Source organism: Chionomys nivalis, chromosome 20, assembly GCF_950005125.1.
Source record: "Chionomys nivalis chromosome 20, mChiNiv1.1, whole genome shotgun sequence".
In the NCBI taxonomy this organism is placed as follows: Eukaryota; Metazoa; Chordata; class Mammalia; order Rodentia; family Cricetidae; genus Chionomys; species Chionomys nivalis.
In genome coordinates, this window is record NC_080105.1 from 50833001 (window position 1) to 50846467 (window position 13467).

At 46.4% G+C, this 13467-nt stretch overlaps 1 protein-coding gene across 1 annotated transcript in view; it reads right to left on the reverse strand.

The window, feature by feature from the left end:
- Positions 1–9274, reverse strand: part of Mcph1 (microcephalin 1) — a 193419-nt gene extending 184145 nt beyond the window's left edge. The window contains exons 1-3 of the mRNA XM_057752627.1: positions 9046–9274; positions 7373–7464; positions 1929–2047 (exon numbers count right to left, since the gene is read on the reverse strand). Coding sequence (XP_057608610.1) covers positions 1929–2047; positions 7373–7464; positions 9046–9085 — 251 coding nt within the window. The 5' untranslated portion in view covers positions 9086–9274. The remainder of the gene's footprint in view (positions 1–1928; positions 2048–7372; positions 7465–9045) is intronic.
- Between the last annotated feature and the right edge of the window lie 4193 nt (positions 9275–13467).

Here is a 13467-nt window from a genome sequence, read left to right on the forward strand (position 1 = left end):
GGAAGGCTCCAAAGCTACAGAGAAACCCTGTCTCAAAACCCAAAAATAAATAAATAAAATTAAATTAAAAAATGGGAACAGTGAAGATTCAGTCCTATACAAACCAGCAAGGGGGTTGGATGAGCTTTCAGGTGTTCTAATATACAGAGAAGGTGGCACACTCTAAGAGGGTATGGGGGCTTCAGGCACAAGAACCCTGTGTGCATCTCTTCTACTTGGTAGTTCCTGAGAAGCACCCTTTGCAACAAACCCGTGACCTGAGGAAAGCAGCCTGACAGGCCGGGGGGGGGGGGGGGTGGGTGAGGAGAGTCCTGACAGGCCGGGGAGATGCAAGAGTTCTTCCTTGAATAATGTGAGCTATCGAACAAACCATCAACTCAAGAAGGGAGTAACGGAAACCCTGTTCATAGCTGGTGGGACAGAAGTGGTGGAGACCTAAACTTATGACTGCCATCTCAGGTCAGTACAGACCTGAAGGACTGAGTCCCCACTCTGTGCGATCTGACACTCTGTGTCATAACTGAGCTGTTGGACATCCAGCTGGTGCTAAGTGAACTGGTAACTAACTTACTTGCCCAGTAAAGAAAAGACCCCACACATCTGAGGTCAGAAATATTGCCGAGTACAGATAGTTCAATGTGTTTTCCCAAATAAAAGGTCCACTTGTTTCTGAAAACTAAGCAGCATGGCCACTCAACACTCCACTCTTCAGTGTCCTTCCCCCATTCCTCTCAGCCTGACGTCCAGACCCAGACACATCCAACTTTTTCCTCCTTCATCTGCTTACCCAGGCTCACGTTTAGTGCAGAGCTTTAATTAACAACCCCAGTACAAAAAACTCCCCATTTTAGTTGCCAGTCTCTCCCAGAACTTGTTTACCCACTCACCTGTCACCTCTACAGTAAGGTCTAGTAAGTATCTGACATTCGATTCCGCACATCTCGATAGCTACCAGCCCCAGTTCTCTAGAGCCTTCCCAATCTCAGCCAATGCCATCTTTCTGGTTCCGCAGAGTCCGACTACATCAGGCAATGAACAGCCGTCCTTAGCAACCCCACACATGTACACAGAGAGCCTTACACACACAAACACACTAGTTACTTGTTGTTGTTGTTTTTAAATCCTGAACTGGTCAGTCCTCACTACCACACTGCTTACTGTCCTGGTCTGATCTGAACTTTCAACGGCTCCTCATCACTGTCAGCTTCTGCTAACCTCAATCTCAAAGCACAGTTAATTCCATGTCACTCCCAGAAGAGCCTCCACACTGTGCACCTGACCTACTGACTTCAGCTCCCACCTAAACCTCCCTTTGATGGCTGGATTGTCATTAAACCCCACACAATTGTATTCCTAACAAAACCGCAAAGGGACTGATTTGGAGACAGGATATTTAAAGAAGGAAGTAAAGTAAGGAAAGTCATTGCTGAAGGCCTAACCCAATGTGACTGACAACCTTTCAAGAGAAAATGAGGACAGAAACGTAAACAGAGGGAATGTCATGAGAACCTAGGAAGGGATGGCCACGGACAGGCCAAGGACATCTCAAAAGAACAAGTCGCAGACACTGAGGTATACAGCTTCCAGCGTGGAGAGAAGATAAACTCTGGCAATGAAGGTCTGTGTCAACAGCCACATTAGGTAACAACACACAGTGCTCCGTCACATTCCATATCTCCTGCACAGCCAAGGCACACCACTGCCTTAGGCCTTCATACACACCTTCCCTCTACACAGAATCAGCATTTCACTCATTTTTCAGCTGCAGAAGTTGAGGCCTAAAGATATTAAGGCACTTGCCTCCATAGAAGGCTGAGAAAAGATGAAAACCAAATATTATCAAATTCTATAACCTAGGCAAAGCACTAAAAGGAGAATTTTACCAATCTTCAAAAGCTACTGGAGAAAAATAGAGGTCAACTACTTACTTTTCAACCCAGAGGACGGAAACCAGCTTTGCCCCTATCTTCTGGGCTTTGTCCCACGTGCTTTGATATCCATCTTTGAAAATGACATGGGTCACTTGCTTGTTGAAAGTTTTTGAAACCTGTGGACAAAATCCAAAAACCAAATTCTCACTGCTCTCTTTTCCTAATTTCTTAAATAAAATGATTAAAAAGAGCACTGTTCAAAATTTGTCAAAATGAAATGACCAAAATTCTTACCCCAGGATTTTACTTCTCAGAACACCAGAGAAAATACTATAGTTAATGTGGAATGATGCTTTTGCATGGCATGGTGGCACACAGCTTTAATTCCAGCACCCAGCACTCATGAGGCAGAAGCAGGAGGATCTCTGAGTTGAAGGTCAGTCTGGTCCACATAGAGAGTTCAAGGACAGCCAGAGCTTGTCTCAACCTCTCCCCACCAAAATACATCTGCTGCAGTCAGAATGAAGATGAGGATAAAGAGAAGGGGACAGGACAGACCAGAAGACCCCAAGGATAAAGGAACAGGAAAAGAAAAGTGGACAGGAGGAGGCACCACCTATTTACCGCTGGAAAGACCGGGAGACACAACAAGGATCCTTCAAACCCTCTTCATCCTTTACCTCCACAGGAGTTGTGGCTTATGTACACATAGATAGGCACAGGAGTCTTACATGTCTTTTAAACTTTCTATATTGGGCTATGGGCATAGCTCAGTTGGTAGAGTACTTGCCTGCACACACAAAGAACTGGGTTCTATCCTCCCATCACTTTAAAAAACTAGGTATGGGGAAACACCTGTAACCCTGGTGCTTTGGTGGAGACAGGAGAACCATCTTCTGTTACAGGAGGCCATCTTCTGTTACACAGCCTGAGTACATGAGACCCTTTGTCAATGAGTAAGTGAATAAATAAATGAAAATCCCTCTGCATTACAGAGAAACAATGTAATTTGGAGGAAACAAACAGCAAGGAGAATACATATCTGATTAAGTTAAAATCAGTATCTTGAGAAGATGCAATATTTATGCGATAAAATCAGATATTTCAAAGGGGCCAAGACCTAAAGAGTTACTAAAATTTAAGAATGGGGAAAAATTCCATAGAAACAGTAGAGAGCCAAGTAAAGAAAATCTCCCCAGCAACAGAGCACACAGAAAATAGGTAACGGGGAAAGGCAGGGTCAAAAAAAGCACAGCTCGGGCTGGAGAGATGGCTCAGTGGTTAAGAGCATTGCCTGCTCTTCCAAAGGTCCTGAGTTCAATTCCCTGCAACCACATGGTGGCTCACAACCATCTGTAAAGAGGTCTGGCGCCCTCTTCTGGCCTTTAGTCATACAGATAGAATATTGTATACATAATAAATAAATAAATATTAAAAAAAAAAAAAAAAAAAAAAAAAAAAAAAAAAAAGCACAGCTCATGATCCTGCAGCCAAGTTATGGGGTTAAAACAAACAAATAGGGGAGGCGAAGCAGAAATTATAAGAAATAACCAAGGAAAACGTTCTCAGAATCAAGGTCATGCATTCTGGATCACAAGACCCCTTTGAAGGCACAGCACATGTGTGAACAGCGCCACACCAATCACATAGCCATTCCAGTCAGAGTTACTAACTGTTGCTGCTAGAAACAAAAAGCCATGACCAGAGCAGCTTGGAGAGGAAAGGGTTTATTTATCTTTCTCTCCCTCCCCCCATACACAGGGTTTCTCTGTGTAGCCCAGGCTGTCCTGGAACTCACTCTGTAGACCAGGCTAGCCTTGACCTCAGAGATGCGCCTGCCTCTGCCTCCCCAGCACTGGGATTAAAGGCGTGCGCCACCACTGCCCAACGGGTTTGTCTTATGGTTCATCACTATTCATCACTCAAGGAAGTCAGGACAGGAAGTAAAACAGAGCAGGAACCTGGAGGCAGGCGCTGATGCAGAGGCCACAAAGGAGTGCTGCTTACGGGCTTACTCTCCCTGGCTTGCTCAGCCTGTTTTCTTATGTAACCCAGGACTACCAGCCCAGAGTGGCACCTCTCACAGTGACTGGGTCCTCTTCCATCCATCACTAATTAAGAAAATACCCTACAGGCCTGCCTACAGTCTGATCTTATGGTGGCATTTTCTAACTGAGGTTCCCTCCTGTCAGATGACTTTAAATTATGTTAAGATGATATAAAATGATGGAATTAAGAGAATATCTAGAATAAAGACAAATGTTGAAAGGTGGAAATGGGTGAGAAGATGGAGATAAGACCAACCAAAAACAATGAGAAATTACAACTATATCAGACACTATCAATATCAATCTGAAGTCAGAAAATAATGTAGAAGCCCGGCACGGAGGCACAAGCCCGTAATCCTGGCACTTCAGGGACTGAGGTAGGTAGGAGAATCTTCACTATGAGGTTGAGGATAGTGAAGTGAGACTTTGTGTCAAAAAGGTAATGAAATATTCCTTCAAGGGAAAAGAGGGCATGCTAACATTTTACAATCAACTAAAATATTAATCAAGTAGATTCATAAAAACATGATTTTGGAACTGGGGAGGTGGCTCAGCAAGTGAAGTGACTGCTTTGCAAACACTGATGTCCTCAGTTTGTGTTGTGGAATATTATTTTAAGATGTGTTACATTTGTGATGCAAAGATGTGTCGCATTTGTTTAACTCTGTGAAGCTGTGATACTTTGCCTGTCTAAAATACTTGATTGGTCTAATGAAGATCTGAACAGCTGATAGCTGGACAGGCGGAAAGGATAGGCAGGGCTGGCAGGCAGAGAAATCTGGGAAAAAGAGGAGAAGGAACAAGAAGAGAAGGACATCAGGGACCAGCCACCCAGCTACACAGCAAGCCACAAGTAAGAGGTAAAGAAAGGTATACAGAACAGGGTGGATAAAAGCCCAGAGGCAAAAGGTATAGGTGGGATAATTTAAGAAAGCTGGCAAGAAACAAGCCAAGCTAAGGCCAGACATTCATAAGTAGTAATAAGCCTCCATGTGTATTTTTATTTGGGAGCTGGGGGATGGGCCTCCAAAAGAGTAAAAGAGCTAAAAACACAAACAAAAAACAAAAACAAAAAACAACTACAAGTTTGATTCCCTGAATGAACCTGTGTAAAAAGTCAGACATAGTGGTAGATGCTTGTAATCCCAGCTCTGGGAGGCTTGAGCCTACAGTCTTCAGCATGCCAGGCAGATTTTCTGCTACTAAATTTTATACCTTTCTTATTTTATTTTTTTAAAATTGTGATACAGGATCTGATAAGGTACCTTCAACTTGGCTATCTGCATCATTCTCTCAAGTAGCTGGGATACTGTCCCACACCAGTGGGCCAGGCTCATGGGTGTGTATGCATAGATAGGGTTTTGTACTATCTGTAGGTTCAGGCATCTTGGGGGTCTTGGATTTTATCTTCCCTAGAGAGTGCTGTACACTGGAAATATGAAAGCAGATTTAATAAGGAAGAGATTAAAAACAAAACATCTGGGGTCTGGTGAGCTGGCTCAGTGGGTGAAGGGAAGCACTGGTACCACCAAGGCCGATGACCTACAGGTGTTCCCAGCCCTGCATGGTAGGCAACAGCCTCAAGTTGTCTTCTGACCACACGTATGCCATGTGCTCTTGTCCTTCACCCATGCATTGAAAAACTTTTTTAAATGATTGCCTTTCCAAAACAGAAGAGTTGGGGACCTAGCTCGGCGATAGTGTACTAGTTATGCGTGAGGCCAAGCGTTCCACCCCAGCACAAAAGGAACATAAAGCAAAGGACAGCTGGCTGCTCTTGGGTTTCATCACAAATTTCACGGCCCTGTATAGTAGGAGTTAACAGTGCACAGCTGTTCCTTTTGTGCACAGCCATTCTCAAGGCAGTCAGAACAAGCCCAGCCCAGTCCCCGGGGACACTCTCCCCAAGGCTTTCATGTGAGCAGACAATAAGCAGCACCTATAAGCCTTAGCCCGGAGGAAGAGCTGCTAAAATCCCACACCCTGGACTGGGCTGCCACAGACTGCATCTGGACAGAGGCACGAACCAGAATTCACACACTGACTCAAAATGGGACTCCACTTGGTGCTCCACCTGCCAGTGTAACAAAACAAGCTGGGTCTCTTCAGTGAAAAACAGGTTGACCTTCCTTCCACACAGAAAGTCCCTGGTTTACCACGGTTTACTCTGAAGTGATAGGAAAGTGATGTACTGTCGGTAGAAATAGTATGCTGCTCATCTGGCTATGAACTGTAGGATATGCATCATATTTCATGATGCAAACAATAACAATTTCAGTCAGTCCCAAGAGCCACTGCGCCACACACACTGTGCTAAGCTATGACGCTGTGCGATTACATACATTTTCAATGTACAGATTTTCTTTTTTTAACCACGGTTATATTGGCTTTAACTCCATTGTAGGTGGTGGTGCATCTGTGCAGACTTCTGTACTCTAAGCCTTTGACCTTACTTCACATGGATTAGGGTGGCTAAGCAAGGCAGGTACTGCTCTAATACCAATGCTTACTCTGCCTTGAGTTATCCTGCCACCCACTTTATCCACTTCACCCAGCCTGAGGACCAAAAAATAAGTAAACACACTTGTTCAGAGCAGTCTCTGTTCACTGACTCAGTTTCCTCCTAAGCCAGGATTCCTACTCACTGGAACCCCTTTACCCCTATACCGGGGAAGTGAACTAAGACAATCACCTTGTAATTTTCAAACCTCAAGTATATCTCACCTTTTCTTGAGGCCCTGTTGTTCTGAATCCCTACCTTTCTGTTGTTGTTTTTAAACAAGGTTTCTCTGTGTAGCTCTGGCTGTCTGGACCTTACTATGTAGACCAGGCTGGCCAGAGACCCTCCTGAGTGCCGGGATTAAAGGAGTGCATCACCACTGCATGGCCGAACCCCCTCTTTTAAATTCTTCCATACTTGCTTCCACATTCTCTTGACATTTTTTTCTCTCTCTTTCTTGTTCCTGGGTTGGTGGTCAGGCCATCGCTGGTCCTTAAATATTCAAAAAGCCACCTCCTTGAGCACTAGTCACGTTAACTAGAATCTGAGTAAAGACAGTATTCTCTCCTGATCCCAGAGATCTTGACCGCTCGCCATGTGACTGCCTCAAGCTCCAGAAATGGCTAGTCAAATGCCAAGATGTTTCCAGCACACCTAAGGACACGGTCTTCCCTTAGGAACCTGCTTATTCTCCTGCATCTTTATTCTTTTGACTCCAAATACCAGTCCTTACAGACCAATGACAGGTCCATGCTTCTTCCCAGATCCTCCTCATACCACACCTCCAAGCCCATCTGCTCTGTAAGCAACTACTGCCCAACTCCTGTCTGGGGTCGTTGTCTCGGCTCTCACCGCTCACCTACTGCCATGTCCTTCACGTCCTAAGGAATAGCTCCCCTAACAAGAAAATGCCAGCCAGCGGGCTATCAATCATCCTGGTATTAATTTCTTACCTTTGCCCCCATATTCTCAAGCTGTTTTGTAAATGTCTTTGAGTAATTCTCTGTCCCGTTGGAAGACCATACTTCAACATAGGCCACGATATCTGAAAATAAGCCAGACATTAGCAGGAAATACACACCGAGAATTGCCACACCTCCCCTCTGCCCTGCTCGACAGGTTTTCCTCTTGCTCTATTTATGTTAGAAAATGAAAATTTCTATTAGATGTCTATTCCAACTATTATCACTGCTATTTTGGTGGTACTTAAAGTCTTCCTAGTCAGGGTTTAATTACCCTGGATTATGCTTTCTGTAAAGAAACTAAATGCTCCAGGCTTTCTGGACCAGACTTTCTTTTTTTTTTTTTTTTTGGTTTTTTCGAGACAGGGTTTCTCTGTAGCTTTGGAACCTGTCCTGGAACTCCCTTTGTAGACCAGGCTGGCCTCGAACTCACAGAGATCCGCCTGCCTCTGCCTTCCGGGTGCTGGGATTAAAGGCGTGCGCCACCAACACCCGGCCTCAGACTATCTTTCAATAACACAATTTCATGGCCATAGCATAGGCAGGAGGTCAAAAAGCCAATATAGCCTTGTTCTAATAAAACTTTGCTTATGGAGCTGGGCATATCAGCACACGTCTGTAATCTTAGCATTTAGAGAGTAAGCAAGAGGATCAGGAGTTCTAGGCCAGCCTCCGCTATACAGCAAGCTGGAGACCAGCTTGGACTACAGGAGGCCTTGTCAAAAAAAAAAAAAAGTTATTTTTCATTTTTTTTTCACATCTAACATTTGAAGAAGGGCTGCAGATGTAGACAGCTGGTAGACTGTTTATCTAGCACGCACTAGGTCCTGGGTTTTAAGCCCACTCCAACAAAAACAAGGTGTGGACGCCCACACCTATATCCCAGCTCCAGGGAGGAGGATCAGAAATTCAAGGTCCGTCTCGGCTACCTAAGAAGTACTAGGCTAGCGCGGGTTAGAGAATCTAACCAAACACGATTTCCCACCCCGAGTCCCACCGCTAAGTAACTGTGAGCAAAGAAAAACGAAGACCTGGTTCTGTTACAAAACACTCCACTACTATCAGAAAAACAGTTACCCCTGGGTACAGAAATGTGCAACAGCGGGCCTGTTCTGTCGGCTCTCCCACTCCACGTCCCATCACATCAATCTCTTTCCTCAAAGCCAAACTCTACAACCATCAGCACGCCCATGCCTGGGAACAGATGCACTGGCCGCTCAACCATGAGGACCCTAACTAAGCCTTGATCTCCCTACCAGTAAAATGAACGGAGTTGTTGGCACGAGAAAAACAGTAATGTTCCACAGCTGTCAGCTGAGTAGGACCCACCGAGAGGCCTCTCCCATTATTACCAAATCAATACTTTTTCTGACCCCGCAAGGGCCCAGGCTCTCAGTGAGCTAAGATGGGACCCGATCTTCCTGCCAGCAGTCCAAGGCACTGGGAGGACACACAGGTACCATGGCAGGTACTCCGAGGGAGGTGAAGGGCATATGGTGAATACCGGAGGGGGTGCCCACACAGGTGGTCACGACCCTGGGTGAGGAGGACACTACGTGGTGTGAGGACACTCCAGTCTGAGCGGACCCCAGTGGCCCAGCAAGTGTTTCCGAAGAAAACTTGGTCACGCAAACCTCCCCCCCCAACTGCGCATGTCTCCTCACCTTTCAGGAAGGAGCCCCCAGCGCCTCCCGAGGCCTCCATGACCTGACCAGAAGAGTGGGACCGAGCGCGCCCGGGCAGGAAGGCAGAGAGGTGCGCATGCGCAGCCCGAACCCCCCAAAGGCTCGGCGGCTCCGCACCCTGCGTTTGTGGAAGAGGCTCCGGCCTCCTCCCTTCCCTCTCCTTGGGCTCCAGGCTCCGCGGCACACGGCCGCAAAGCCCTGATCCCTCCAGGAGGCCCGGAGGCTACCCGGGGGCCCGGCGACTGGAGCCCGCCGCTTCGGGGCGCTCGCTGGTCAGCGCCGCGTCGCTTCCCCTGGCTGGGCCCGCGTCTTCCTCCACGGATCGTCCGGCTATCCGGTAGGGCGACCCTGCGCTCTCAGCCCCCTACACCCACTCCGGAGCGGAACGGAGCCTCTGTGTGTGCCCGGCTCTTCAAACTTCCCGCCAAGGGGCCGCCGAGCCAGGCGCTTCCCAGACGGGCCCGCCTCCCCGCGCAAGGGCTGCCGGGAAGGGAGGGGGCCGGCCAGGTCCAGCTGGTCCTGCGAGGCGCTGGAAGCGCCTTGTTTGGTTAGATGGGGTTTTCTCTTTTCTTTCTTCTTGACACTTACGTTGCATGTATGAGTACTTTGCGTGCGCGGACATATGTGCACCACGTGCGTGCCTGGTGCACGGGGAAGTCTGAGGAGGGCGTCAGATTTCCTGGAGCAGGAATCACATGTGGTTATGAGTTACCACGTGGGTGCCAGCGACCAAATCGTGTCTCTACCAGAGCTAATGTTCTTAACCACTGAGCCATCTCTATAGCCCCTGGGTTTTTCTTGTTTTTTTTTTTTTTTTTTTTTTTTTGAGAGAGCGTCTTATTTTCTAGCCCATAACTCTCAGCAGTTTTACTGCGAGTGCCACCTCACCCAGTCCTGCACCTTAATTTATTAAAATACTAGCCAAATGTATATAATATTCCTTCACCTGTAATTCAGTTCCCCTTTGTTCAATCATAAAGATCATAATCTTTTCACAAGATTAATAAAAACACAGCACTAAAGATTAGAGGGATTCATAACCTAGAATTTAGGAGTATGCTTTGGGATTATATTGGACTTTACAATGATTTTTGTTGATTCATAACTGGCTGAGAGACCGATGACTTATTAGGCTGTGTCCCTTTCCTGTTTGGAATATGGGAATGCTCTCTGCCAAATTTTGCTAGCCTTCTGAAGGTTCTCAACCTTCCTATTTCATTTTATTGGTTTTTCGAGACAGTGTTTCTCGCCCTGGCTGTCCTCAAACTCCCAGAGACCGCCCTGTCTCTGCCTCCAGAGTGCTGGGATTAAAGGTGTGTGCCATCACCGTCCGGCCTGGCCTCAACCTTCCTAATGCTGTGTCTGTTTAATAACTGCCTCATGTCGTGGTGAGCCCCCAACACCATAAAATTATTTTCATTGCTACTTCATAGCTCTAATTTTGCTACTGTTATGAATTGTAATGTAAAGATCTGTGTTTTCTGATGGTCATAGGTGACCCCTGTGAAGGGGTCATTCAACCTGCCATGGGGTCATGACCCACAGGTTGAGACCCATTGCTTCCTACTGTCAAAAGATAAAATTGTTGCTGGTCGGTGGTGGCACGCCTTTAATCCCAGTACTCAGGGAGGCAGAGGCAGGTGGATCTCTGTGAGTTCGAGGCCAGCCTGGTCTACAAGAGCTAGTTATGGGATAGGCACCAAAGCTACAGAGAAACCTTGTCTCAAAAACAAACAAACAAAAAGTTAAAATTGTTGAGTGTGGTGGTACCCACCTGAGAAATGAGGGCTGGAAATTGGAAGCCACTTTTGATTACACAAAAGAGACCCTATCTTAAAAACAAAACAAAACAAAACCGAAAAAACAAGTAACTAGCTATTATTGGGAATTGAGGCGCTTTCACTGTAACAGCCTGGGAGTGTCAGCTGCAAAAGAAACTTAGGTAAAGGGCTACCTGTGGTACCTATTACCACCATACCAAAGTGTCTGCTGCCCTCCAGGCTAGCTCAGTACCTTGGTTCCTGCCATCTCTTCTCACCCCACCCCTACCCTAGTCTCCAGCTCCTGGGCTTCTGTTCCCTCCATTTCTCTTTTCTATATAACCCTGTTATTTGGGCCAGGAGTTCTCTTGGTCTTCTTGGCCCCCTCTTGTTTCTTTCTTGGACCTCTCTTGTCTTCCCCTCTCCCCTTTCCTCTCATGGCCTGGTTCACTCTGCTGGCCATGTTCAATATTCTGCTTCCTCTGCTCTGGACTCTTCCAGATGTTGCTGGCTGTACTCGCCCTCGTGTCTACAATAAAAACCTTCCTCTCAGCCATACCCTGGAGTCACATCCTCACTTTATCCAGGCAGTAAGAGCAGGACTTGGCTAAGAAGGGATACAGAAGCAGGACCATGGCTCAGCTGTGCTTTTAGAGTTCCCTGTTTGGCTGGCTTCGGTGGACTGGAGTCTGCTTTGACCTTTGGGATCTTTTGGTGTCTCTACACCTTGACTCTGCTTTGGTTTGATCAGTTCCGTTGGACCTGGTATTCAAGCTCTTTCCAAAACACGGACCTCCCTGCGTTATGCCCAAATCCGCAATCCCCGCAAGCCGACAAGGAAATCAAGAGTCCCGTATGTAAAAGCAAAGAGCCTTTATTTTAATCAAGTTTGCAAACTCGGTCTCTCCGCAAGTCCAACGTATTGGAATAACCGGAGAGCCCAGAGCTCAATTACAATAGGGTTTTATAGTAGTAAAGGTGGTGGTGAGGGATTTCTGAGGTTTTAAGACCCCGATTGACTTTCGTCTATGGTTTCCTGGTGACTCTGCACTGGCAGGTGTTTCTATCTACAGTGCTTGGAATACCAGGAATTTCCTTTGAAAGGTCTGTTCTTGGGTGGGGGTCCGGTGATCTCAGCTTGTGGTTCCTTCTGCAGCCAGGCATCATCTCAGGGTAAACAATCGATACTCCATTGAAATTCATCGATGGCCAGAGTCCCAGGAGATAGTGGCTGGAAGAAGTAAAGAACATCCTTTGGGTGATCTGCCCAGACTTAGATTATCAGGGCTGGCCATCACACCTGAATCTTGGACACACTCTTTCCTCACACGGGACATCAGCGCCCCTCCCAGCATCATTTTAAGGTTTGCCATCTCAAGGCCCCCATGACTCTTGGTGAATTTGTGTCAACAGGAAAGAGTGCTGGCCAAGTCAGTTAGCTCCGTGGGTAAAGCCTGTAATCAAAGTTGGAAATGGACTTTTGGTCAACTAAAATTCAATAGATAGGCTAGAAGAGAGAAGGCAGAGGAAGGTGGCACACATTGTGACTTTCTGTGAATGGATGATGGGAATTTTTTTTTTTACTATGTATGTGTTTTTTTCTGTTTTTTAAATATTTATTTATTTATTACGTATACAATATTCTGTCTGTGTGTATGCCTAAATGCCAGAAGAGGGCACCAGACCCCATTACAGATGGTTGTGAGACATCATGTGGTTGCTGGGAATTGAACTCAGGACCTTTGGAAGAGCAGGCAGTGCTCTTAACCTCTGAGCCATCTCTCCAGCCCGTGTTTTTTTTTTCTATAAACCTGAAATTCTTTCAAAAAGGAAGAGAAGTGGGAGGCTGAAGCTACTTGGATATCTCCCATATTTCTGTCCATGTTGGTAGCCCTTAAAGAGAGCTGCAAAAGTCACTGTCTTGCTGCTCTTACAAAAGTCCCTGACAAAATCAGCTAAAGAAAGGAAGAGTTTATTTGGCTCACAGTTGAAGGTACAGTCCATCTGGGCATGGAAGTCATGGGCAAGATTGTGAGGGAGTTGGTGACATTGCATCTAGGCAGGAAGGAGAGAAAAATGAGCGCTGATCTTCGGCACTGTTTCTCCTTTGAAGTACCATTAATTAAACAAACAAACAAACAAACAAACAAAAAAAACCTCAGGTCAGAAATTGGGGTTCAACCTGAAGATCCGAAAAGCAAACAGCCAGCCACTGATCTTACCTCAGTCTGAAATGGCGATCCTGCCTCCAAGAATCTCAGAATGAGATTGTCTCTGAGAGCTGCCTCCTCCCCCCTACCCCCTGCCCATTTTATATTCCTTTCTAGGGCTGGGATCAAAGGCATGCACCACCCGATTTCTATGGCAACAAGTGTGGCTACTGGGATTAAAGGTGCCTGTCATTGTGGCTGCTGGGATTAAAGGTGTGTGTTACTATAACCTGGTCTGTGTGGCTGACCCGTGGGACTGCTTTACTCTCAGATCTTCGGGCAGTCTTTATTAAAATACAACTGAAATGCCACTACACTCCTTTCACTCAGTCTGCCATCCTAACACATGGACTGACGCCGCCCACACTTTGGGTGGGTCTTCCCATCTTAGTTTATACAATATAGGTAATCCTTCACAGAAATGACCACAC